Raw genomic sequence first — 26,753 nt, forward strand, 5'->3', positions numbered from 1 at the left:
TTAAATTCAACAATGAATAATCTAGAGAAGCGGACAGCTGCAAACAGGATGCAATTCAACAAAGGTAAGTGCTGTTTCAATAGGTTTATTGGATTTTCAGGAAAATTTTTCAAGGAATATTATAAGATGACCCATTCTGTTGACAATATGAAATGAACAAATGCATAAGTAGAAACACTACAAAATTTTAAATCCATGTACCCTTCCCCTTTCCTTTATTCCCCTCCCCCACATCTGGGCCACAAAAATGTGAAGCACAAATACCGGATGGGGGATGCACTTTTGGGAAGTAGTGTATGCGAAAGAGACCTTGAGTGGACTGTACACTAGATATGAGCAGTCAGTGTGATCCTGTGGCAAAAAAGGTCAATCTAATCCTGGATTGTATCAAAAGGGCTATTATGTCAAAATCACAGCTGTGCTGTATACTGCCTTGGTCAGGCCACACCTGGAATACTGTGTGCAGTTCTGGAGACCTCACTTCAAAAATGATGTGGACAAAATCGAGTGGGTGCAAAAGAGAGCAATGAGGATAATCAAGGGCCTGGAGGAAGAACCCTCTGAGGAAAGGCCTTGGGAATGCTCAGTTTGGAGAAGAGATTGAGGTGGGACATGATTGCTCTCTTTAAATATCTGAAAGGCTATCACTTAAAGGAAGGCAAGGAGCTGTTCCACTTGGCAGCTGAGGATTGGACCCGAAGCAATGGGCTCAAATTACAAGCAGACAGGTACCGGCTGAATATTAGGAAAAAATTTTTACACTCAGGGCAGTTCGGAAGTAGAACCAGCTGCCTAGGAAGGTGCTGAGGTCCCCTTCATTGGCAGTCTTCAAAATGCGGCTGGATGATTATTTGTCGGAGATGCTTTAGGCTGAACCTACATGGAGCAGGGGGTTGGACTGGATGGTCTGTTTGGCCCCTTCCAACTCTATGATTCTATGAGTTCAGCACCACTTAGCTAAGAACTTCCATGGTTGTACCTTGTGTGGGTTCCAAGATGATGTTGAAGATAATCACACTGACTGCAACTCTCTCTGTTCCAAAACTTTCTGCCCTCTGTGGATTTCCTGATGCTACTGAAGACAGTGACTGAATCTCTTCCCACACTAGGAGCAGTCAAAAGGCTTCTCTGTGTGGGTTCTTTGATGAATTTTAAGACTGCCATTACGGCTGAATCTCTTCCCACACACTGAGCATTCAAAAGGCTTCTCCCCTGTGTGGATTCTTAGATGCTTTTGAAGAACACTAGTCTGCCTGAATCTCTTACCACACTCTGAGCATTCAAAAGGCTTCTCCCCTGTGTGGATTCCTAGATGATTTTGAAGACTGCCACTGTGACTAAAACTCTTCCCACATTCTGAGCATTCAAAAGGCTTCTCTCCTGTATGGGTTCTTAGATGAATTTGAAGATGGCCACTGCGGCTGAATCTCTTCCCACACTCTGAGCATTCAAAAGGCTTCTCCCCTGTGTGGGTTCGTAGATGAATTTGGAGATGGCTACTGTGGCTGAATCTCTTTCCACACTCTGAGCATTCAAAAGGCTTCTCCCCTGTGTGGGTCCTTTGATGTGTTTGAAGAGAGCTACTGTAGCTGAATCTCTTGCCACACTCTGAGCATTCAAAGGGCTTCTTTCCTGAGTGGGTTCTTCGATGCGTTTGAAGAGTGCTACTCTGGCTGAATCTCTTCCCACACTCTGAGCATTCAAAAGGCTTCTCCCCTGTGTGGGTTCTTAGATGTCTTTGAAGATGGCCACTGCAGCTGAATCTCTTCCCACACTCTGAGCATTCAAAAGGCTTCTCCCCTGTGTGGGTTCGAAGATGCTTCTGAAGATCACCACTCTGGCTGAATCTCTTCCCACACTCTGAGCATTCAAAAGGCTTCTCCCCTGTGTGGGTTCGAAGATGCTTCTGAAGATCACCACTTTGGCTGAATCTCTTCCCACACTCTGAGCATTCAAAAGGCTTCTCCCCTGTGCAGGTTCTTAGATGTCTTTGAAGATGGGTATTCTGACTGAATCTCTTCCCACATTTGGAGCATACAAAAGCCTTCTTCCCTGTGTGGGTTCGTAGATGTTTATGAAGATCGCTACTATAACTGAATCTCTTCCCACATTCTAAGCTTTCAATAGGCTTCTCTCCTGTGTGGGTTCGTAGATGCTCTTGAAGATGGCCACTGTGAATGAATCTCTTCCCACACTCTGAGCATTCAAAAGGCTTCTCTCCGGTGTGGTTTCTTCGATGCGTTCGAAAAGCACCATTTCGTCTGAATCTCTTCCCGCACTCTGAGCATTCAAAAGGCTTCTCCCCTGTGTGAGTTCTTAGATGTCTTTGAAGATAGGTATTCTGACTGAATCTCTTCCCACATTTGGAGCATTCAAAAGGCTTCTCCCCTGTGTGGGTTCGTTGATGTTTGTGAAGATAGCTACTGTGACTGAATCTCTTCCCACATTCTGAGCATTCAAAAGGCTTCTGCCCTGTGTGGGTGCTTTGATGTCTGTGAAGAGTACCATTCTGACTGAATCTCTTCCCACACTCTGAGCATTCAAATGGTTTCTCCCCTATGTGGATCCTTTGGTGCACAAGGAGCTGTGATTTGTATCTGAAGTGCTTTCCACAATGAAAGCAATTACATGTCTTCCTTATGCTGTGCTTTGGAAATTGTATTTTACACTTTTCCCCAGTCAAAAACATCATTCCAGTCTTGGAACAGATAAAGGACTTCTCTCCTGAATGAATTATGTGGTGTTGAATAAGGTCTGATTTCTCTGAGAAACTCTTGCCACAGTCTGAGCAGCTATAAGGTTTCTCTCCTGTATGTGTTCTTAGATGTCTAATGAACTCTGCTCTGTGAATCATGGCCTTTCCACACTCCAGGCACGGATAGGTCTTCTTTCTACTGTGAATTCCCAAATGGGCATTATATTGAAACTGATGAGATAAATTCATTCCACACTCAAAGCACTTGTATCTTTCGTCCAACATGTGAATTACTTCTTGGAAATCCACCTCTTGGCAGGGAATAGTTTTATTCTTCTCTTTCCCCCTGCAGCTGACTTTCTGCCTCTTCAGCCTGCCTTGAAACGTGACGTTTTTTCTCACAACTTCATTCCTGACTTCAGTTGGAGACAGATGATGCAGTTCGTCATCCTCCTCATTCCTCTGATCATCCCCTGTTGGAAGAGAGAAAGAGAGAGAGAGATCCTGTTAGAATCCATGCAAGGATGTCGGATCTGCATCTGAAGTTCCACCTACACCCCAAGTAGTTCAGTGGCATCAGAGGACATTAAGCTTCCTACATCAGAGACACTTGGTTTGGACTCTACTTGTATTGCTTCCCCAGTGTTCTCTCTAAGCTGAGTTAGTGTGAGCAAGCTCACAGGTTTCTTGCCTCTTACGTATTTTTGTCTTAGCTCACAAAAAATGGCCCCAGAGCAAACAAATTTATGCAGCAGCTCACAACAATGCTAGTAGCTCACAAAGTAAAATTCCTGCTCACAAAACTACACAGCGTAGAGGGAACATTGCTTCCAACCTGTCTGAAGTAAGGGCTCTTTTCCAAATGGGGCACTTTCTGCACTGCAACCAGTTATGTTGTTTCTCTCCTAAGGGAATCAGTGTCTGCGAAATGACGTTTATTTGGCTGAAGGTCTTTGCAAACACCACACTTTCATTTCCCTTTTCCTTGCACTGGATTCTGGTTCACGCGGAGTCCCTTATTCCTTCTTTTGTTGACTGACCTTTTTTCAGGGATGAGGTTTTCAGGGAGGATCCCCCTTTGGCAAGGAATGTGCTTTTCTCTCATCTTACCTGCGTGGCTTCCCTCCTGCCTTTGTGAACCTTGGAGAAACCCAGGCATCAGAGCATGCCAATCAGACCTCACTTTTCTCTTTCTATGTGTGTGTTTTTCAGTGGCCGATGCTTTCTTGCCTCAAGGGGAGGGGGGAGGGTCTTAGCCTTTTGGAAGGAGCTGTCTGCGTACTTCAGGAGTGGCCAAACTTGCTTTACATAAGAGCCACATAGAATAAATGTCAGATGTCTGAGAGCTCCAAAACATGAACATCTGATGTATGAGAGCTGGATGGAAGAAAGGAAGGCAAATAGAGGAGGGATGGGGGAGAAAGGTGGAAAGAAAGCAACTTTAAATGCATTCTCTTTAAATGCATTGGCTCGGAGAATTCATTGCCCATTCCCTTGACATAACTGAAATGGATACCCACTTGCAGTCAGCTCATTAGAGAAGGAAATAATCTCTTGAGATCTTCCAGAGAAACTCTGCAGCAATTCTTCCGATGCAAAGTCTTTGTCTGTCTCCACTGTAGTCTGTCTTACACTCCAAGCTTCTTTGGTAAACCGAGAGAGAGAGAGAAAGTGATCATTCTTATATGGAGAACGGAAGAAATCCAAGGAAGAGGAACATTTCTTCTTGAAGGACAGAACCATGTTGAACATCAAAGCCCCAATCCCTAACCGCGCTATGGGAGAATGGATTTTGCCCAGCTTACGGTCAGAGTGGATGGCCAAAATCCCATCTGGGGAAGGGAACGTGGTAAATGCTGAAAACTGAGAAATTGGGATCTGGCTCCTTCCAGAATCTTCCTGAGGTCCTCCTAGTCCCGCCTTGGCCTCATCTCAAGACATCCTCTCTAGCTTGGGTGATGGCCACAAAACTGGCCTCTGTTGCCCCTGGATCCCTGGGGTGGCTTGTGTCGCTCTACCTGGCTTTTGCACCTTTGCCACCTTACCCAGAAAAGCCACATTCCCATAGTTCTCCAGCATGACTTCCCTGTAGAGAGCTTTCTGGCCTGGATCCAGCAGGCCCCACTCCGCCACGGTGAAATACACGGCCACCTCCTCAAAGGAAAATGGAGACTGAAAGAAAAAGCAAATCCCCTCATCAGAGACCATGTGAGGCACCCACAACACTCTGGGGCAGGGGTGGCCAACGGTAGCTCTCCAGATGTTTTTTGCCTACAACTCCCATCAGCCCCAGCCAGCATGGCCGATGGCTGGGGCTGATGGGAGTTGTAGGCAAAAAACATCTGGAGAGCTACCGTTGGCCACTCCTGCTCTAGGGGGAGGGAATACTTTGTGAGGGTGCAGGATGTACAGCTCAGTATTTGTAAGGCAGTGCGTTTCAGAATATGTCTTCCTCAGACAGCAGGAGAAAAGGCATCCCTGGGGGGGGGGGAGTGGGGGGCAGCCCTGACTATCCCCCATTTGCCCTCTCCCACCTGGACCAGAGGTCGAGCAGCCATTCCCACTTCTCTGCAAAGAAAAGGGCTCGGTAACGTCTCTTCACTGCCTGCAAGGGAGACAAAAGGTGAAGGAAGAATTATAGCCTCCTATTCCTGTTTTGTTTGCATCCCCATTCCCAGGGTTCTGAAACCATGTCTTCTTTACGCTCAAGAAGATTTGTATTGACTTCTAGTAAACTGTGGGAGAGGCAGAAGAGATGCACCAGTGACCCATGAGGCTCGGTGGGGATGTAAACTGCCTACACATATCAGACTTCTGTGAGACTTCAAATGGGCCCTGTGAACTCTGGAGCTCAAATGGTTGCAGCATCTCCGCTAGATGAGACCAAAAGCCCAGGCATGACATTCTCCCACCTGTGGGACTTTTTACCCTTCCTGGAGTCGGGACTGGCAGGAGAAAAATGGGCAATTGGAAATCACGTGGCATGACACATCGCCATCACATCCAGGCCCAAACCCATGTGATTTCACATGGAGAGCCAGTTTGGTGTAGTGGTTAAGTGTGCGGACTCTTATCTGGGAGAACCGGGTTTGATTCCCCACTCCTCCACTTGCACCTGCTGGAATGGCCTTGGGTCAGCCAGAGCTCTGGCAGAGGTTGTCCTTGAAAGGGCAGCTGCTGTGAGAGCCCTCTCCAGCCCCACCCACCTCACAGGGTGTCTGTTGTGGGGGAGGAAGCAAACTGAACATGTGCTGGCAACCTTAGTAATACTCCTTTGATTCAGTTTACAGAATCAGTGTGCATTGGCTTGTATCAGTGTGTATTGGCTTGTATATGCATAATTCCATTAAAGCGAATAGATTTGGAATTGCTCTTCATGAATCTGTATATTCTCCCTTAAAGCGGAGCGGCCATCAGAATATCCTAAGGCACTATTTCCCAAAACTCCATTCCACATACTCTGAAGAAGTATTTCCCTTTTCTTCTGTCCTGAACCTTCTGCCCAACAACTTCATTTCATGCCCCAATTCCCTCCGGGCAAGAGGCCCCCTTACCACTGGACAGGGCATCTTGGGCACGCTCCTGGACCTGCACACTCTGTCCTTCCTCTGATGGAGCTCCTTCTGCCTCAGCGAACTTTACTTCCACCTTCACGGATCCTCCCCACATCTGGAGCAACAGCAAGGGAGGGGGGCAAGAGAAGGACTGGAACAGGCAGAAGAGATGGATCCAGACCCATTCACAGACTCCTTATCCCTGACTCCACCACCAGGGCTGCTTTAACCACAGGGGCAAGAAAAAGGGTTGGCTCTAAGAAAGCAAAGCTGTGTTGAGAACAATTCAGAGAAACGAATCACCAGGAGGAGATGGAATACAGTCACAGAAAAGGAGTCTGTCAAAACCTTAATAAGAATATGCTAACAAAGACAGAAAACTAAACAACAGCCCATGGACTGGAAATGGTCACCCTACATTCCAGTTCAAAAAATGGAGACGTCAAAGACTGTAGCAACCACTGGACCATTACGTTAATCTCTCATGCAAGTCAAGTGATGCTCAAAATCTTGCAACAAAGACTGTTGTCATGTATTGTAAGAGGAATGCCACACATGCCATGTGGATTCACAAAATAAGAGCCACTTGCGATCATACTGCAAATATACGTTTGTTATTGGAGCATAGAACATTTCAGAATAAAAGCAGCTTGTGTTTTCATAACAGAAATCAATGTTTTTGATGTGGGGATCAAGAAAAGCTATAGTTGGTTTAAGAAAAAAAAAAGATGTGCCACAACATCCAAGTTTTGATGGAAAACTTGAACGCTGGGCAAGAAACCACTGTTTGGACACAATACAGAGAAACAAAATAGTTTCCATTTGGCAAAGGTGCCAGAATAGGATGTATTTTATCTCCCTGTCTCTTCAATCTATATGCTGAACATATCGTATGGAAAACTGGATTAGATTTAGAGGACAATGGAGTGAAAATGGGCAGAAGGAATATTAACAATCTGTGGGGGGTGGGGTGTAGAAGAAATCCAGCAGGAACTCATTTGCATAACAGGCCACATCCCCTGATGTCACCATTGCTTCACACAGGGCTTTTTTTTTTTGTAGACAAAAGCCCAGCAGGAACTCATTTGTATATTAGGCCACAACCCCTGACTCCAAGCCAGCCGGAACTGCGTTCCTGCTCATAAAAAAAGCCCTGACCATCAGAGATATGCAGATTACTAGCGAAAGTAGCAAAGACTTGAAACAATTACTCATGAAGGTTAAAGCAGAAAATGCTAAAGGAAGATTACACCTGAACGAGGAAGACAAAAAAAAACTTATTAGTGGGGAATTACAGAAATTTAAGGTTGATTATGAAGAAACTGGAAGTGTTCCAAGATTTTGTGTTCTTTGGTCCCATCAACCAAAAGGGAGACTGCAAAGAAGAAACCAGGAGACTGAAACTGGGAAAGGCAGCCAGGAAGGAGCTAGAAAAGTTCTTCAGTGTAAGGACGTGTCACTGGAGCAAGTTAATTTGTGCCACAGTATTCCCCATTACTTTGTGTGGGTGTGAGAGTTGGACAAGGAAGGAAGCTGACAGGAAGAAAGTTGATTCTTTGTGGTGTTGGAGGAGTTTCTACAGATACCGTGGACCACCAAAAAGACAAATAAATGGGTTCTAGATCAAATCAAGACTCAGCTCCCCCTAGAAGCTAAAATGACTCAAATGAGGTATTTGGTGACATTATGAAAAGACAGGAGTCACCGAGAGAGGCAAAAATTCTAAGGAAAGCTCAAGGCAGCAGGAAAAGAGGAAGGCCAAACACAGGATGGACTGACTCAGTCAAGGAAGCCACGAAGGCCCTCAGTCTGCAAGACCTGAGCAAGGCTGTTAAAGAGAGGACGTTCCTAGGATTGCCACATTGGAAGTGGCTTGACCCACACAGTAATAGCAGGCAGGAGAAGCTCATTGCTTGAGTGGAGTGACTGAAAGCCCCTCACCTGCTGTGCCTGCCTCTTCTCCTCTGCCTCACTCAGGAGGAAACCTTCGGCCAGGGCCACTGCCTGGGAACTGGTCTCTGGCCCGCATCCTCTCACCCAGCCCTGCACTTCCTGCGGCAGGATGGCCAGGAACTGCTCCAGGATCACCAGGTCCACCATTTCCTTCTTGGTGCGCCTCTCTGGCTCCTTACAAAGTCCATGGAGCCGGCTGCAAACCTCTCGGGGCCCATCAGCCTCCTGGTAACAGAACTGCCGGAAGCATCGGCTGCGTACATCTGCGGTCACAGAGTCCTGAACCAAGATCTCTGGCACGGCTTTCTCCCAGAATTCAGCACCACTCCCTGCTTGGAGGGGATGGGGACCTTTCCTTGATATCTTCCCAATTCCAAGCCCTTCGGGGTCCTTCTCTTCCATCTCCTTCCCTTTTCTCTCTGGAAAGACACTCTCATTCACTTGGCTGTGAAAAGGGTGAGGGAAAGATATCAGGAATACGGAATGAAAAGAAAACAGACTTGCATCACTGACCCTGGTGAAGAATCACCTGAGGATTATCACAGTGGATCAGAAGGAGCATCTCTGTAGTTTGTTAATGAAGATTAACGTCACCGTTAATGAAGATTAACGTCCATACCAAGCTTTTAAAGATATTCCTCTTTGTTCCTTCAGGCAACAAAACCACCAGTATTTACTTTTTAAAAGATCTCTTGTGGATGTTATGAGCTTGGTTATCCATTTCTGGGGAGCACTGTGCCTGATGGAGCCCAGAACAAAGTGACTGGTAAGGGTGTAACCTGTCAAGAGGCCTTCCCATATCTTTGATGAGGCCGTAGGCCTCCCTGTTTGATGGAACTCTCATGGGAATGTTGTGGGAGGGTATGGGGGGTTGCTTTTGCCTGTAACTCATGAAGCAGCCACTCAGTCCTTGCAGGGGCGCTTGTGTCTGGTTTTCAAGAACATGATACCACCTCACAGACACTGTCTCAGTGCCTGCTGCCATGCAATTGTGTGTGGGGGGGAGTTTGGGTTGGAAACTGTTAGCTTTGCTTTGCGCAGGCTTTTTGTATGTATTTTGGCAGGCTGGCAACAGCCCAGGAGAGAGAATATAAATCTGGCTCTAGAGGTCATAGCCAGATCTGACCCAAAGAGTCATACCTGTTGTCGTGTGTCTATCAAGAAAGTTTTTCTGATCGTCAGCACAGGGCCTGATTATTGAGGACCGCTTAGGAGCCGACATAACCATTACAGTCCACCTCTCCTTAAGAACATAAGAAAAGCCATGTTGGATCAGGCCAATGGCCCATCCAGTCCAACACTCTGTGTCACACAGTGGCCAATATATGTGTGTGTGTGTATATATACACACATATACATACACACTAATAGCCACTGATGGACCTCTGCTCCATATTTTTATCCAATCCCCTCTTAAAGCTGCACCAAGCTGGTGTGCCTGAGGAGGTAAGTAATGCACCCACTCCCTTGGCTTTCTGCAAACTAAGCAAAATTCAATCATTCAAGAGGGCTTTTGTACTCAAACAATGGGAAAACACTGTACAAAAGGCCTCACAAAGTCACTTGGATGAATTATTGGAATCAATATTACTGGGTCTAGTTTGCTGTAAGTGGTATCCTGCTGTGTAATGTTGCATTATTTATTGGGTCATGTTATGAGTAGTGCTTTCCTCAAATATATTGTTTTTCATATTCCTGGTTGGTTCCAGAACCCAAATTCTATTTCATATTTAATGAATGTCCTATTGATTGCATGGAGTCCCATTAAACGGCCAACTATAATTAATACAGATTTAGTCTGTATTAGTCTGAAGCACTGTTAGTCTGAAGCGGCAGACCAAGTTTCAGTGTTGTGGCGCCTTTAAGATCAAAGCAGTTTTATTCCAGGTATAAGCTACGCTCCTGAATCTGTCTTCATGGAAGGCACCACATTAAGCCTTATGGAATGGAAGTCCATCAGGCTTAACGAAGAAACTCGCAGTTACAGACTGGCATTTCCTAATCTTGCAAAATGCAACAACTTACTTTCAAGAAGCGTGCTTGCGACACAAAAGCTTATACCTTGAATAAAACTGTGTTTGTCCGAAAGGTGGTACCGCCCTTAAACTTCGTTGTATACTTAATGCAAATAAATAAAATACGCCCCTCCACTCCCCACTCCACCAGGACTTGCAAATATAGGGAGCACTGGTCCAAATCGATGTCCTGCTCCCTCTCCTCAGAATGGGGGTCTCGGAACAGATAAAAGACACCCGATAAAACAGTGTAAAAATACAAAGAAAGTTTAAAAATAACAATGAGCAATCTATCCCATATAACAGGGTGGCCAACGGTAGCTGTCCAGGTGTTGTTGTTTTTTTGCCTTCAACTCCCATCAGCCCCAGCCAGCATGGCCAATGGCTGGGGCTGATGAGAGTTGCAGGCAAAAAAAAACATCTGGACAGCTACCGTTGGCCACCCCCGCCATATAAAATCTTTGCACCCTCCAGCAGGGCGGGATGCAGGGAGGAGGCTGATCTGGCCTCCCCCCCCCCCAATGCAGATCGCCTTGCAAGGCCGGCGGACCCCTCCCCCCACAGGCAGGCGCTGCAGGACCCCCCCCCCCCCCCGCTCACAAAGGGAAATGCCTACCTACATAGAAGAACATCCCGTCTGAAAAGGACTTAAGCGCCCCCCCTCCTCCCAACACGAGATCCGAATACCTCCTTTCGGAGACCGAAAGGACTAATGCGGGGGGGGACCTTCCCGGGTCTTCTCCCTTTAGCTGTCTGAAGCCCCGCCCCTTTCTCTTTCTCCCGCCCCCCTCTGCTAAGCGGCTCTAGCAAGGAGCTTGCCTCTTTTAACCCTTTCGCGGCTGCAGAGCTCTCCAAAGCCCTCCCCGCCGGAGTCTGGACTGGGCTTCCTTCAGCGACGCCTCTAATGCGGCTGGATGGGGCTGCTCGGGAGTCACGCCGCGCGGCCTTCTCAGGAAAGGGGAGGCTGAGAAAGTGCCCCCCCCCCCAAAGTCCCTTCCTCGCCTGGCCTCGCCCCTTCCCCACCCTCCCAGTAGGGCGCAAGGACTGGGGAATTTCATGGGGGCGCGGGGAGGGAGGGGAGATGGGGAGGTTGCGCTGCTTGGGAAAGAGAGGAGCTCAGATCAGTGACTTTCTACGGGAGAGAAAACGCCGGCCCTCCAAGGCAGGAGGAAAGGGCCCGTCTGGGCGTTTTGAAGCATGTTGTTATTATTGCAGGGGCTTTTCTACTCAAGCAAAAGGCTTCACAAAAGTCACTTGGATGCATTGTTGGGAGACTCTGGGTCCAGTTTGCTGCACGTGGCATCCTGCTGCGATTTAGTTAAGAGTCTTAGGATCATGCCAGATCCAACAGTACTGCAGGAAAAGCAAATTTAAAAAGGTAAAGGAAAGGTCCCCTGTGCAAGCACCAGTCGGTTTCGACTCTGGGGTGACATCGCATCACGGCGTTTTCATGGCAGACTTTTTAGGGGGGTGGTTTGCCATTGCCTTCCCGGTCATCTACACTTTCCCTGCAGCAAGCTGGGTACTCATTTTACCGACCTCAGAAGGATGGAAGGCTGAGTCAACCTGGAGCCAGCTACCTGAACTCAGCTTCCACTAGGATCAAACTCAGATTGTGAGCAGAGAGTTCAGACTGCAGTACTGCAGCTTTACCACTCTGCGCCACAGGGCTCTTGGAGCAAATTAACACAACTCCAAATAATGCCTTCTCCCAATTCAGCCTAGCCATCAGATGGCCCCTCATCTTGATATGGCTGACCTGGCCATCTGGATCTAGGCCTCGGTGACATCCAGACTACTCTCATGCACTGTCCACCAGCCTTCTCTCAAAATCAGTTCTGAAACTTGGTACAGCATGCTGCAGCTGTTATTATTGGGAGCTAGATCAATAGCTCAGGCTGGCTTGATGTCATCAGGTGAGCTCTGGGCTGGCTAGTATTTGGATGGGAGACCTCCAAGGAATTCCAGGGCCGTGACACAGTGTCATGTTCTCAGGGCGCAGGCAGGCGGGAGTCCAAAGCCAGTCCGAGGTCAAAGTCCAGAAAGTCAAGCAGGAGCCAAGTTACCAAAGCAAAATCGCAAACCGGAATCAGAAGTCAGTGTCCAAAAGCCAAAGGGTCAGGTTGCCAAGGAATTCAAGCAGGTCAGGATCTGGAATCAGGAAGGAGCGTGGATGCAAGCCAGAGGATTGACTTGTTGCTTCCACGAGGTTGCCACGTCTTAGATGTAAGTTATATGGGAGCCTCAATCAGCCTGCTCCCTGGGTGGTCATGATTCTTCTAGAACTCAGGGCTGAGATATCTGAAGCATCGGCGTGTCTCATGCCTTCGCTCTGAAAGTGCTTTTCGGAGTTGGCTCCAAACTCTTGAGATGGGAGGGGGAGAGTTTGGAGGAGATTGATTGTCAACAGCCGGAGCTGGTGCCTGGAATGTGGGGAGAGTGATTGATGGGGCAGCTGCTGGACAGTCTGCTGAGGAGCCGGTAGGCAACTCTTCCTGGTCTGTTAACCCTTCCAGCTCCCTCTCGTCAGGGCTCATGACACACAGAGGCTAGCAATGGCAAACCACCTCTGAATTTTTCTTGCTCTGAAAACCCTACCAGGTCACCATACATCAGCTGTGACATGATGGCAACAACAACAAAAAGATGGACTGTGCATATTACTCCCCCTGTATGGTCACCCCACTGGCTGCCCATCGGTTACCGGACTCAATATAAAGTATTGGCTAATACATGCAAAGCTCCTTGTGGGCTTGAAACCTCCTCTTTGTGAGGCCGCCTCTCCCACTATGCAGTGCAGCAACACTTTCACTTATCGGAGTGAGTGCCAATCTACAAACGATCAAAATCAACCTCAACCTGCCTTCCCTGTGGTGGCCCCCACCTTAAGGAATGGCCTACCTGAGGAAGTCAGGAAGACTCCCACTCTGTGCAAAACAATTATTCAGGAGGGGATTCCACATATGCATCAGTGTGGCCCTGTCAAGGACCCAAGCTTCAGTCCCTCAGAGTCCCCACCTCTTGGGCAAGCAGGCAGCGCTAAGAGTCCACATGGCTCTCTGCACACAAGAAACCATGGAGGTTTATTCAATAGTTAAAGAGTCAGGATAAAAATAAAATAAAAAAGAATGATATAAAAACAATTAAGCCATTTAAACAGAACAAGAGGGCATTAAGATATAATCTAATGTCTCCTGTGATGTTTCAGCGAGCAACGGTAGTTGGTCTGAATTACAGCAGTTTTCATCAGATGGTGGGAGGTACCTAGAATATAGTGCCCCGTAGGTAATAACCAGTGCCTGGAATAGAGAATAAGCAGTGCCTAGACAGGGGCTAAGGGCTAGGGAGGCCGAGATGGTTTAATGCCCACTGCGTCACTCAAAGGCCTGGCAGAACAGCTCCATCTTACGGTCCCTGTGGAACTCTAGTAACCCTTACAGGGCCCTGATCTCAAATGGGAGCAGGGATTTTTTTTTCCAGGAAAAGTGCTGCCAGAACTCTCAAGAGAGGAATGAAGGAGAAACAGACGGGAGCGCCTCATGAACTTTTAAACGTTTTGAGAATTTTGTTTCCACAAGGAGCTTCTGGAGCTCCATTTGACTGCTTTCACCCGTCATTGAAGACGGCCACTGCGGCTGAATCTCTTCCCACACTCTGAGCATTCAAAAAGCTTCTCCCCTGTGTGGGTTCTTAGATGTCTTTGAAGATGTCAGGGGGACCACGTTTCACAAGGCTGGAGCCAGGGCCAAAAAATTAAGCAGCTGAGGGCATCTCTTGAGCCGGGGATTAAAGGAGGTGTGTTATGGAGTGTGCATATGGGGTGAGGCATTCTCACAGGTATGCTGGTCCCAGGTTGTGTAGGACTTTCAAGGTCAATATGATAATCTTCAACAGACTGTGGTATTCAGTTGACACCAATGCAGTTTGTATAGATCAGGGGTCCCTGGGCCATGGACCGGTACCAGTCTGTGGCCTGTTAGTAACCGGGCTGCGAAGTGAGGGAGAGGCACCACACTGCCACTTTTGCCTGTGCAGGAGGCAGCCTTGGAGTGAGAAAAAGCAGCCCTGCCACCCCTCCCGCCCACCCAGGACCCAAGTGGAAATACACAGGTGGGAAAGAAATATACCTGTTAGGTGACGGAAGGTGCTGGTTTTCTCCTTTTATTTTCTAGGCATCTCTTCCTTGCTTTTCTTCAAGTATTGTTTAACTTAACATAGAATCATGGAGTTGGACGGGACATCCAGGGTCATCTTGTCCAACCCCCTGCACAATGCAGGAAACTCACAAACACCTCCCCCTAAATTCATCAATGTTCTTGTCGTCACAACAAATAAGAACATAAGAGAAGCCATGTTAGATCAGGCCAATGGCCCATCCAGTCCAACACTGTGTCACACAGTGGCAAATATATACACACACACACACTGTGGCTAATAGCCACTGATGGACCTCTGCTCCATATTTTTATCTAAACCCCTCTTGAAGGTGGCTATGCTTGTGGCCGCCACCACCTCCTGTGGCAGTGAATTCCACATGTTAATCACCCTTTGGGTGAAGAAGTACTTCCTTTTATCCGATTTAACCTGTCTGCTCAGCAATTTCATCGAATGCCCACGAGTTCTTGTGAGAAAGGGAGAAAAGGACTTCTTTCTCTACTTTCTCCATCCCATGCATTATCTTGTAAATCTCTATCATGTCACCCCGCAGTCGACGTTTCTGTGCAGGGTACATTACGCTGAGAGTGACTGGCCCAAAGTCGCCCAGCAACTTCTACAGCAGAGCTGGACTTATGAACCTAGGTCTCCTAGTTGTTAGTCCCCATGCTCAAACCTCAGCACTGGGGAGTGTATATGTGTCTTCATGGAAGATGTTACACAGCTGGGGACCAAGAAAGGCCTTCTACTGGCTGCCACCACTCTGGTAAGTCTGTATGGGAGGGCCCAGAGCACTCACCCACTCCACATTTCTTCTTTATTAACAGATACCTTCTAACCGTGACCAAGGAGATGTGTGGACCCAGGCAGTTTAACAACAGATTTATTATAAGTGCTCAAACAGTAAGCGGATAGTCAAGACTTTGAGTGCAACAGTGAATAAAAGAAACAGTAAAGGTTGGTGCAAAGAAGTAAACAGCCCTAACACAACTATCTATACGTCCCCTTCCTCTAATATAAAAACTCACCACCTCCTTAGGGTGAGGGATCTCTCCACAGCTGCACCCTTCTCCAGTCCAGCCTCAGCAGAGAGAACTTCCCTTTCCAGCCAAGCCTATTGATGTTTTCCTCTAAGATCATTCCTCCTTGTGGGCGCCTTTTCCCCTCAAAACTCTGCCACCCAATTAGAGGGACATCAGGAATGCTGGGAAATGTAGGCCCCTGGATGTACTCCTACACATGCTTTTCCCTGCCCTCTAGGCCTCAGATCATGGCAGATCAGATCTCTAAGTGGGAATGAACTGCAAGGAAAGGAGTGGGAACAGTATGGAATTTGGAGGAGAGTGGATTGGTGTGGATGAATCACACTGAGGTGGTGGGAGAAAACGGCAGACTGAGGAGGTTTAGTCATTAACTGATGAACCTGTGGAGCGTTCATGATTTTTGTGGTCAATTCCGTTACTGTGGAGGGCAGTGGTTCCAGTTCCTTGAAGAGTTTATATTCTATGTGTACGACTTTGGATGAACCTCTCTAAATGGCGAAGAAACCCTGCTTCAGAAGCAAAAATGCTTCCAGGGTTGAGGAGAAAAAAGTTGCTGATCGAGTTTAGTGAGGAAATTTATTTTCAGAGTGAGAAGACTTCTGCCAAGAAGAAAGGAAGAGAGGTGGACAGGAGACGTTTCTCTAAGGTGGGAGGCGTTCTGAAGGTGGATGGCACATAGTGAGTCAACACAGTTGGGAAAATGGAACATTCACACTGCTTCTACCTACCAATTCAAAAATCCCACAAATTGCAGGTAGGTGGCGGAGCAGTGTAATGCTATATAGCAGGATAAGTTTTTTGAAGTTGGCATTAGCAAATTTTACCAGTTTTGGGTTCAAAACTACCCCCACTTTAAGACTTTTGCTTCTAAAATTCTGTAAATGTTTGGAACAATGTATGTCTCGGAACAGCTCTATTCCAGAATAAATGCCCATAAATCAAAAGTACATCCTCGACTTACAGATACACACCTAACGAGCACAGTCAAGATTGCTACAGCATAGAAAATTTACTCCAGACATTGATGCACTAATTCAGAGAAAGAGAGGTCAGTTATCAAAGGCTGGTGGACAGTGCATGAGAGTAGTCTGGATGTCACCGTGGCCTAGATCCAGATGGCCAGGTCAGCCATATCAAGATGAGGGGGCCATCTGATGGCTAGGCTGAATTGGGAGAAGGCATTATTTGGAGTTGTGTTAATTTGCTCCAAGAGCCCTGTGGTGCAGAGTGGTAAAGCTGCAGTATTGCAGTCTGAACTCTCTGCTCACAATCTGAAGCCTTCTTCAAAAGGCTTCTCCACTGTGTGGGTTCTTCGATGCTTTTGAAGAACATTATTCTGCCTGAATCTTTTCCCACATTCTGAGCATTCAAAAGGCTTCTCTCCTGTGTGGGTCCTTTGATGCGTTTGAAGAGCGCTACTCTGGTTGAATCTCTTCCCACACTCTGAGCATTCAAAAGGCTTCTCCCCTGTGTGAGTTCTTAGATGTATTTGAAGATGGCCACTGCGGCTGAATCTCTTCCCACATTCTGAGCATTCAAAAGGCTTCTCCCCTGCATGGGTTCTTAGATGTCTTTGAAGACTTCTACTGTGACTGAATCTTTTCCCACACTCTGAGCATTCAAAAGGCTTCTCCCCTCTGTGGGTTAGATGTACGTGAAGATGGCCACTGCGGCTGAATCTCTTCCCACATTCTGAGCATTCAAAAGGCTTCTCCCCTGTATGGGTTCTTAGATGTCTTTGAAGACTGCTACTGTGACTGAATCTTTTCCCACACTCTGAGCATTCAAAAGGCTTCTCCCCTCTGTGGGTTCTTAGATGTATTTGAAGATGGCCACTGCGGCTGAATCTCTTCCCACATTCTGAGCATTCAAAAGGCTTCTCCCCTGTGTGAGTTCTTAGATGTATTTGAAGATGGCCACTGCGGCTGAATCTCTTCCCACATTCTGAGCATTCAAAAGGCTTCTCCCCTGTATAGGTTCTTAGATGTCTTTGAAGACTGCTACTGTGACTGAATCTTTTCCCACACTCTGAGCATTCAAAAGGCTTCTCCCCTCTGTGGGTTCTTAGATGTACTTGAAGATGGCCACTGCGGCTGAATCTCTTCTCACACTGTGAGCATTCAAAAGGCTTTTCCCCTGTGTGGGTTTGTCGATGCTTCTGAAGAGCACCACTCTGGCTGAATCTCTTTCCACACTCTGAGCATTCAAATGGTTTCTCCCCTGTGTGGGTTCTTAGATGACTTTGAAAATGGCCACTGTGGCTAAATTTCTTCCCACACTCTGAGCATTCAAATGGTTTCTCCCCTGTATGGGTTCTTAGATGACTCTGAAGACTGCTACTGTGACTGAATCTCTTCCCACACTCGAAGCATTCAAAAGGCTTCTCCCCTTTGTGGGTTCCTAGATGGTTTTGAAGACTGCTACTCTGGCTGAATCTCTTCCCACACTCTGAGCATTCAAAAGGCTTCTTTCCTGCGTGGGTTCCTAGATGTTTTTGAAGGCTGCTACTCTGGCTGAATCTCTTCGCACACTCTGAGCATTCAAATGGTTTCTCCCCTGTGTGGATCCTTTGGTGCACAAGGAGCTGTGATTTGTGTCTGAAGTACTTTCCACACTGAAAGCATTTACATGCCTTCCTTCTGCTGTGCTTTGGAAATTGTATTTTACACTTTCTTCCAACCAAAAACATCATTCCACTCTTGAAATAGATAAATGGCTTCTCTCCTGAATGAATTCTGTGGTGTTGAAGAAGGTCTGATTTCTGTGAGAAACTCTTTCTGCAGTCTGAGCAACTATATGGTTTCTCTGTTATATGTGTCCTTAGATGTCTGAGGAACTCTGCTCTGCCAGTCACGGCCTTTCCACACTCCAGGCATTGATGGTGCTTCTTTCCAATATGTGTTCCCAAATGGACATTATATTGGGTTTGATCTGAGAAGTTCATTCCACACTCCAGGCACTTGTAGGTTTCCTCCAACATGTGAATTACTTCCTGGAAATCCCCCCTCTGGCAAGGAACGGATTTATCCCCCTTCTTCATTCTGCGCCTGACTTTCTGCCTCTGAGCCCTCTGAATTCTGACGTTTCTTCTCACATCTTCATTTTTTACTTCATCTGGTGATTCAGGATGTAGTTCTTCATCCTCTTCATTCCTCTGATCACCTCCTGCTGGAATAAAGAGAGAGCTCTCCTGTTAGAATCCATACAAGGAGGTCTGATGTGCTCCTGAAGTTTCATCCACGACCCAAATATTTCAGCGTCTTCCTCCTGTTATACACTGAAATGTATAATAATATACACTTTGAAAGTACGGTAAGCTTCCTACATCAGAGACACTTGGCTGGAACTCTTACCAGTGTGACTTCTTTGATGTGAAGTAAGATAGAAGCTGCTTCTGTACTCCAAGCAATTATACAATTGCTCTTTTCCAAATTACAGTCAGAGTGGATAGCCAAAATCCCATCTGGAGGATGTAGTAGAGGCTGACAACTGAGAAATCAGGATGTGGATCCTTCCAGAGTCCTTCTGAGGGCCTCTCAGCCCCACCTTGGCCTCAGGCCATGACACCCCCTCTGACTAGAGTGATGGCCACAAAACTGGCCTCAGCTGCTCCTGGATCAGGAAGGTGGCTTGTATCGCTCTACATGGCAATGTTCCCTCTAAGCTGCAGAGTCTTGTGAGCAAAAATTCTACTTTGTGAGCTACTGGCACTAAAGTTGTGAGCTACTGCATAAGTTAGTGTGCTCTGGGGTCATCCTTCCTGAGCTAAGATATAAATGTGTGAGCTGGAGGCTAAAAATAGGTGAGCTAGCTCACACTAACTCAGCTTAGAGGGAACACTGCTACATGGCCCTGCTGAACATCACTTTCATGGCCACCTCAACTTCCCCAGGCACCCAGTGGTGCCCAATTAGCTGCACTGGCCTCCCAAACAGATATTGCTGTTGATTCATGCATCATCCCAATAGCAGCAATTCACACCTTTAGCACCCACAAAAGATCCTTACCCGGAAAAGCCACGCTCCTATAGTTCTCCAGCATGACCTCCCTGTAGAGGGCTTTCTGGCCAGGATCCAGCAGGCCCCACTCCGCCACGGTGAAATACACGGCCACCTCCTCAAAGGAAAATGGAGACTGAAAGAAAAAGCAGATTCCCCCATCACAGATCATGCCAGGCAGAGACTGGAAACTCTTGGCGGGGGGAGTTTTTAAGGGTGCAGGAGGCAGAGCTCAGTATGGGTAAAGGCAGGGCTGTTCAGAGCCTCTCTTCCTCAGGCAGTAGGAGCAAAAGCTTCCGTGAGAAAGGAACCATAGCCCTGACCATCCCCCGTTCTCCCCCTACCTGGATCAGAGGCTGAGGAGGCATTTCTGCTTCTCTGCAAAGAAAAGGGCTCGATAACGTCTCTTCACTGCCTGCAAGGAGACAAAAGGGGAAGGAAGAATTTCAGCCTCAAATCCCTATATTGTTTCCATGTCTCAATCTTGCTCACACATCCCAGTTCCCAGACTTGTGAAACATTGTCTTTTTCATGCTCATCAAGTCACAGCTGACTTGTAGTGACTCCAGATCTTCAAGGGCAAGAGACATTCAGAGGTGGTGTCCCATCGCCTGCCTCTGCACAGCAGCCCTGAATTACTTTGGTGGTCTCCCAATCCTAACACTAACCAGGGCTGAGCATTCTTAGCTTCTGAGATCTGATGACCTTGGGGAGTCTGGGCCATGCTGGTCAGGGGAACATGAAGTTTCCATTTATTCACCTTGGCTTTTAGCTGTACCCAGATTTGTCTTCCTTTTCTTTTTTTGAGCCACCTACCATCTTCCCACTGGAAAGAAGGTGAGATGTGCACATTTCTATTGATGTAAATAAGAATGGAATTGCTCTCCATGCATCTGTATACTCCCCCTTAAAGTGGAGTGGCCATCATGACATACTCTGGCACTATTTGCCAGAGCTCCATTCTACATAGTCTGCAGAAGTATTTCCATTTTCTCCTGTCCTGAACCCTCCGCCCAGCAACTTCATCACATGCCCCAATCCCCTGTGAGCATGAGGCCCTCTTACCACTTGACAGGGTGTCTTGGGCACGCTCCTGGGCCTGCGCCCTCTGACTTTCCTCTGACGGAGCTCCTTCTGCCTCAGAGAACTCTGCTTCCACCTTCATGGCTCCTCCCCACATCTGAAACAGCAGCAAGGGAGAGGGGCAAGAGAAGGAACGGAATAGGCTGAAGAGGTAGATCTGGACCCATTCCCAGAGTCCTCATCCCTGACTCCACCACCGGAGCTGCTTTAGCCACAAGGGCAAGAACTAGGATTGGGTTTTAGAAAGCAAGCCTGCACTGAGAACAGTTGGGAGAAACAAAACACCAGCAGGAAATGGAATATCAGTAGGGCTATTTCAATCCACAGAAAGACAGACTGTCAAAATCTTAAGCAAGAATATGCTAACAAAGGTGGAAAATGAAATAATGGCCCACAGACTGGAAAGGTTCACTTTATATTCCAGTTCAAAAAACGGAGACGCCAAAGACTGCAGCAACTATTGGACCATTACATGAAATCCTCATGCAAATCGAAGCCGGTGCTCATTTGGAGTACTGTGTACAATTCTTCACCACAGCTCAAAAAAGATATTATAGCTTTGGAAAAAGTGCAAAAAAGGGCAACTAGAATGATTAAAGGGTTGGAACACTTTCCCTATAAAGAAAAGTGAAAGCACTTGGGGCTCTTTAGCTTGGAGAAACGTCGACTGAGGGTGACACGATAGAGGTTTACAAGATTTTTCATGGGATAGAGAAGGTAGAGAAAGGAGTACTTTTCTCCCGTTCTCACAATACAAGAACATATGGGCACTTCATTAAATTGCTGAGCAGTCGGGTTAGAACGGATAAAAGGAAGTACTTATTTACTCAAACGGTGAATAACACATGGAATTCACTGCACTAACAGCTTCAAGAGGGGATCAGATAAACATACAGAGCAGAGGTCCATCAGTAGCTATTAGCCACAGGGTATCGATGGAACTCTCTGACTGGGGCAGTGATGCTCTGTATTCTTGGTGCTTGCGGGGGGCACAGTGGGAGGGCTTCTATTGTCCTGGCCCCATGATGGACCTCCTGATGGCACCTGGGTTTTTTGGCCACTGTGTGACGGAGTGTTGGACTGAATGGGCCATTGGCCTGATCCAACATGGCTTCTCTTATGTTTTCAACATTTTAAAAGGGCTGTTGTCATAAATTGAAAGAGATATGACAGATGTTCTATTTCTGCTGAATTTCCAAAAAAAAAGAGGCACATGAGATCATATTGCAAATGTATCTGCGTAATGGAGAGAATTTCAGAATAAAAGCAGCTTGTTTCATAGCTTAAATCATCGTTTTTGACTGTGAGGATCAAGAAAAGCTATAGTTGCTTTTTAAACAGATGGGTGTGCCACAACATGCAATAGTTTTGTTGCGAAATTTGAACTCTGGGCAAGAGGCCACTGGTAGGACAGAATACGAAAAAACAGAATGGTTTCCAGTTGGCAAAGGTGCCAGACTAGGATGTATTTCTCTCTCTCTCTCTTCAATCTTTACGCAGAACATATCATTAGGAAACCTGGATTAGATTTAGATGTAAGTGGAATGAAAACTAACGGAAGGTACATTAACAGTCTGAGATATGCAGATGACACTACATGATTGGCAGAAAGTAGTGTTGCAATAATTACTAAGGAAGGGTAAAGCAGAAAATGCTATAGGAAGACTACAGCTGAACATCAGGAATACAAAAATAATGAGTAGTGTAGGATTACAGAAATTTAAGGTTCAGGATGAAGAAATTGAAATGGTTCATGCTTCTTTGTTTCTTGGTTCCATCACCTAAAAGGGAGACTGCAAACAAGAAACCAGGAGACTGAGACTAGGAAAGGCAGCCGTGAAGGAGCTAGAAAAGATCCTTAAGTGCAAGAACATGTCACTGGATCAAGCTAATTTGTGCCACAGTATTCCCCATTGCTATGTGTGGGGGTGAACGTTGGGCAAAGAAGAAAGCTGACAGGAAGAAGATTCATTTTGGAGTTGGAGGAGTGTTCCTACAGATACCAGGGACCGCCAAAAAGATAAATAAGCGGAGTTCTAGATCAAATCAAGACTCAATGCTCCCTTGAAGCTAAAATAACTCAAATGAGACTATTGTATTTTGGAGTCACTGGGAAAGTCCAAAATTCTATGGAAAGTGGAAGGCAGCAGAAGAAAGAGGAAGACCAAGCATGTGATGGATTGACTCCAATCAAGGAAGCCACAAGGGGCCTCAGTCTGCAAGACCTGAGCAAGGCTGTTAACGAAAGGATGCTCCTAGGATTCCTATAAGATGGAAGTGACTAGCTGGCAGGAAGCTTTTGGAGAAGCTCATTGCTTGAGTGGAGTGACTGAAAGCCCCTCACCTGCTGTGTCTGCCTCTTCTCCTCTGCCTCACTCAGGAGGAAACCTTCGGCCAGGGCCACTGCCTGGGAACTGCTCTCTGGCCTGCATCCTCTCACCCAGCCCTGCACTTCCTGCGGCAGGATGGCCAGGAACTGCTCCAGGATCACCAGGTCCACCATCTCCTTCTTGGTGTGCCTCTCTGGCTCCAGCCAGTCCTTACAAAGTCCATGGAGCCGGCTGCAAACCTCTCGGGGCCCATCAGCCTCCTGGTAACAGAACTGCCGGAAGCATCGGCTGCGTACATCTGGGGTCACAGGGTCTTGAACCAAGATCTCTGGCATGGCTCTCTCACAGAATTCAGCACCACTCCCTGTTTGGAGAGGATGGGGACCTTTCCTGGATGTCTTGCCAGTTCCAGGGCCTTCGGGGTCCTTCTCTTCCATCTCCTTCCCTTTTCTATTGGTTTGCTGCCTCTGACTCTAGAAAGACACTCTCATTCACTTGGCTGTGAAAAGGATGAGGGAAAGATATCAGAAAGGGAAGAAGAAAAGAAAATGGAGTTACATCACTGACCCTGGTAAAGAGTCACTGAAGGATAACCCCAGTGGATCAGAAAGAGCGCCCCTATATAGTTTGCTGATAAGGATTAATGTCACCATGGTATATTACATATCAAGCTTTTAAAGATATGCCTGTTTGGTCCTTCAGGCAAGAAAACCACCAGTATTTACCTTTTAAAAAATCTGTTGTGGATGTTATGAGCTTGGCTTCTGATTTCTGGGGATCAGTCTGTCTTGTGGGTACATCTGTAGGTAAACTGAAGCCAGGACAAAGTGACTAGTAACCACAAGAGTCCACCACTCCTTAGCAACTACCCCAAGCTGGTGTGCCTGAGGAGGCCAGGAACGGGCCCTGTCCCCTGGCTTTCCCCAAACTATGCAAAACTTAACCATTCAAGAGGGCTTCTTTACCAAAGCAATAGGGTATCACTGTACAAATGTCTTCACAGAGTTAGTTGGATGAATTATTGGGTACTAGAGTCTATATTCCTGTATACAGTTTGCTATAAGTTGTATCCTACTATGCAATTTTGCATTATTTCTTGGGTCACGTCAATATTCATGCTTTCCTTCAGTGCTGTTTTTCAGATTCCTACAATCCAAACTCCAAGGGTCATTTTGTAGGGGAAAAGGTGCAGGAGCTCAGTAGCATATCTCATTTGCATAGGCCCCAGGACCTGCGTGTAGAGGGGAGAGAACTCCGCACTGCACGCAGACCCTGCCTGGAGTTTCAGGAGCAGTGCTCCTGTAAGCTCCTACTGAATTCCAAGCCCTGCCAAATTCTATTTTATAGTTTATTGACTATACCATCCTATTGATTGCATTGAGTCCTCTTAAATGGCGGACTATCATTAATGTAGATTCAGGTGGGTAGCTGTGTTGGTCTGGAGCAGAAGAACAAAGTTTGAGCCCAGTGGCACCTTTAAGGCCAAGCAAGTTTTATTCTAGGTATAAGCTACCCACCTGAATCGACCTTCATGGAGGGAACCACATTAAGCTAAAAGTAACAGAACTCTAAGAGCCTTGCAAGGAAACTTGGCCAGGGCAGACTGATATTGCCTTTCTTACAAAATGCAAACACCGGGACGATTCCCAAGAAGTGTGTTTGCACACAAAAGCGAATACCTTGAATAAAACTTAGTTTATCTTAAAGGTGCCACTCGACTTAAAACTTTGTTCTACGGTTAATGCAAATAAATAAAATATACCGCCCCCCCCACCCGCATCCCACAAAACTGCAGATGGGGGGGAGGAAACTGGCCCAAATGCGTGGTATTCTGGGCAGCCAATCAGCACAAACGACTCCTCCCATCATCTGATCGCCTCTAATATACCATGGAGTAGCTCTTTAATCCAATTTCTATCCTGCTCCCTCTCCCCGGAATGGGACTCCAGGGGACTATTAACAAATAAAACACACCCCATAAAACGGGACAAAAGAGACAAGAAATTGTAAAAATAGAAAACCATGAGCAATATAATCGGCTCGGCTCCGAATAGGCTCCTTCCCCCCTCCAGCAGGGCAGAATGCAGGGAGGGGGCTGGCCTGGGGGGCGCCCCCCTCCTCACCCCCTCCCACCTGCCTGGCGGTCCCGATCCCCCCGAGGCCGCCCGGGCAAGAGCCGCCTTGCAAGCCCTGCAGACTCCCCACCCACCCTGGGGGCTACGAAGGCGACAGAAAACAGCAATCAGTGTCTCCAAAGGAAAGACGCAGCCTCTGCATTGGCGTCTTCCCAGGCTGCAAGGACGTACTGGGTGGGGAAAAGGGGACATTCCCGGGCTCTTCCCAGCTTCTGCGCCTCTGGACGCCTCCCAGTTCTCTCCCCCCCCCTTCCTTTATCGGCCTCTCTAGCCAGCAATTCGGCTCTTTTAACTCTTTCACGGCTGCAGAGCCCCTCCAAAAAGCTCCCTCCCCTCCCCTTGTAAAGACTGGGCTTCATTCAGCCCGGCTGCAGGCAGCGACGCCCTCTAAGGCGGCTCTTCCCAGGAAAAGGAGGCTGAGCAGGTGGCCAGTCCCTTCTGCAGCCACCTAGTAAGAAGGGCTGGGAAGCTCCATGTGCGCAGGGGAGTCTGGGAAGGGAAGGGCTTCCAGGGACTGCTCAGTCCTGACAGCAGTGTTTCGCAAGCTGTGAGTCGGGGCCCAGAAGTGGGCCACCCAACAAGCCACTGCCAGAGGGTGACAGGCCAGCCTTCTCTCGTGGCCACCCCCTGCCTTCTCTTCAGGGTCTTTATGCAGAGGCAGGCAATGACAAACTACCTCTGTTCCTCTCTTGCCTTGAAAACCCCAGGCCCAGCGCCGGAGTAGGCGAGGTAGGCGGCCGCCTTGGGCGTCATCTTGCCTACAGGGCGCCCCTCCACCCACCCTGCTGCTCCCACCTTCCTGGGTCTGCAATCTGGGAAGCTGAAAACAGCAAGATGGCATGCCAGTGTATGGTCTCCTCTGAGCCCAGCTCCCCCGCAGCAGACAGAGAAAGTTTCCACCGGAGCTGGAAGCTGGTTTCCTGAGGGGCAGCCATGGGGCCTGGCGCAGGCCTGATCCTGGCAGGGGCTCTGGTACTGATGGTTCTTCAGGTTTCCTGCATGGTCTATTGAAGGGGAGGAAGGATTGAGCCCTCTGGTAAGCAGAGCTCCAGGCCAGGGGTGCCGGATGAAATATATTTTGCATATCCCCTTGGTGGGGTCCCAACTCAGCCGTGAAGAACCAGTCAGGGTCAGCTTGGGAGGGCTATGAAATTTTTCTGTCGCCTTCCCTCAGTACCTCAGGAACACACAGATTGAAATCCAGTCAGAAATATAAAACGGGCACCAAACATTTTCAAAAACCACAAAGAATATTTATTGATTCACAGAAGGTAAGGGAGAGAGGTAAAATAATATTAATTCGTTATCTAAAGGCAAATCAGTTGGCAGGCTGAAATTCACAATAAACAGTCTCTCAGCACTAGAGATATATCAGTCAGGCTGAATTAATATCAACGATATATAAACAGGCAGGCTATACAAAAACTTTGGACAGGCAGGCAGTGCCTTCTTGGCACTAGGAACACTAGGCAGAGATGGAATAGCCCTAAGCTCTAGCTTCTTTAAATCATAAAAATAATAAAAGTCCACACACTCTTGGCCATTCACACCGAGGACTCCTGACTTGTGCCAGACCAATATTCCCTCACAGAAGTACACTCTAGCATTTAGGATTCACACCTTTTGAGTGCTCTTCTAGCTCCTCAATCCTAGATTTCTAGTCTGACTCTTGGGAATCCTTCCTAGCCACAAGAATCCAGTCCCAGTATTTGTGTGTTAAGTGTGTTCTCATTTAGACCAGGAGTCTGCCCTGATGTGCTGACAGATCTCCTCCCTCAGGGAGTTTCTCCTC

The 26,753-nt window shown here is 47.4% G+C and overlaps 1 protein-coding gene across 1 annotated transcript; it reads right to left on the reverse strand.

The window, feature by feature from the left end:
- Positions 1–1,105: 1,105 nt before the first annotated feature.
- Positions 1,106–25,210, reverse strand: LOC132567219 (zinc finger protein 91-like). Its single transcript, XM_060232908.1, has 11 exons — positions 25,133–25,210; positions 23,552–23,637; positions 22,841–23,325; positions 20,479–20,593; positions 19,758–19,828; positions 19,423–19,549; positions 16,756–18,583; positions 8,464–8,647; positions 6,250–6,364; positions 5,230–5,300; positions 1,106–3,157 (listed from the first exon to the last, which is right to left on the reverse strand). Exons 3-11 carry the CDS (start codon positions 23,261–23,263, stop codon positions 1,106–1,108), a joined length of 4,986 nt encoding a protein of 1,661 aa, XP_060088891.1. The 5' UTR covers positions 23,264–23,325; positions 23,552–23,637; positions 25,133–25,210.
- Positions 25,211–26,753: the final 1,543 nt, after the last annotated feature.

Source organism: Heteronotia binoei, chromosome 2 (genome assembly GCF_032191835.1).
Source record: "Heteronotia binoei isolate CCM8104 ecotype False Entrance Well chromosome 2, APGP_CSIRO_Hbin_v1, whole genome shotgun sequence".
NCBI lineage: Eukaryota > Metazoa > Chordata > Lepidosauria > Squamata > Gekkonidae > Heteronotia > Heteronotia binoei.

Excerpts from the sequence above, each read along its gene's own strand:
- LOC132567219 (XM_060232908.1), bottom strand. The coding sequence starts at position 23,263 with ATGGAAGAGAAGGACCCCGAAGGCCCTGGAACTGGCAAGACATCCAGG. Across the intron at positions 19,550-19,757 it reads CTCCTCAGCCTCTGATCCAG|TCTCCATTTTCCTTTGAGGA; the intron begins GTAGGGGGAGAA and ends TTTTTCTTTCAG. Across the intron at positions 5,301-6,249 it reads CCAAGATGCCCTGTCCAGTG|GCAGTGAAGAGACGTTACCG; the intron begins GTAAGGGGGCCT and ends TCTCCCTTGCAG.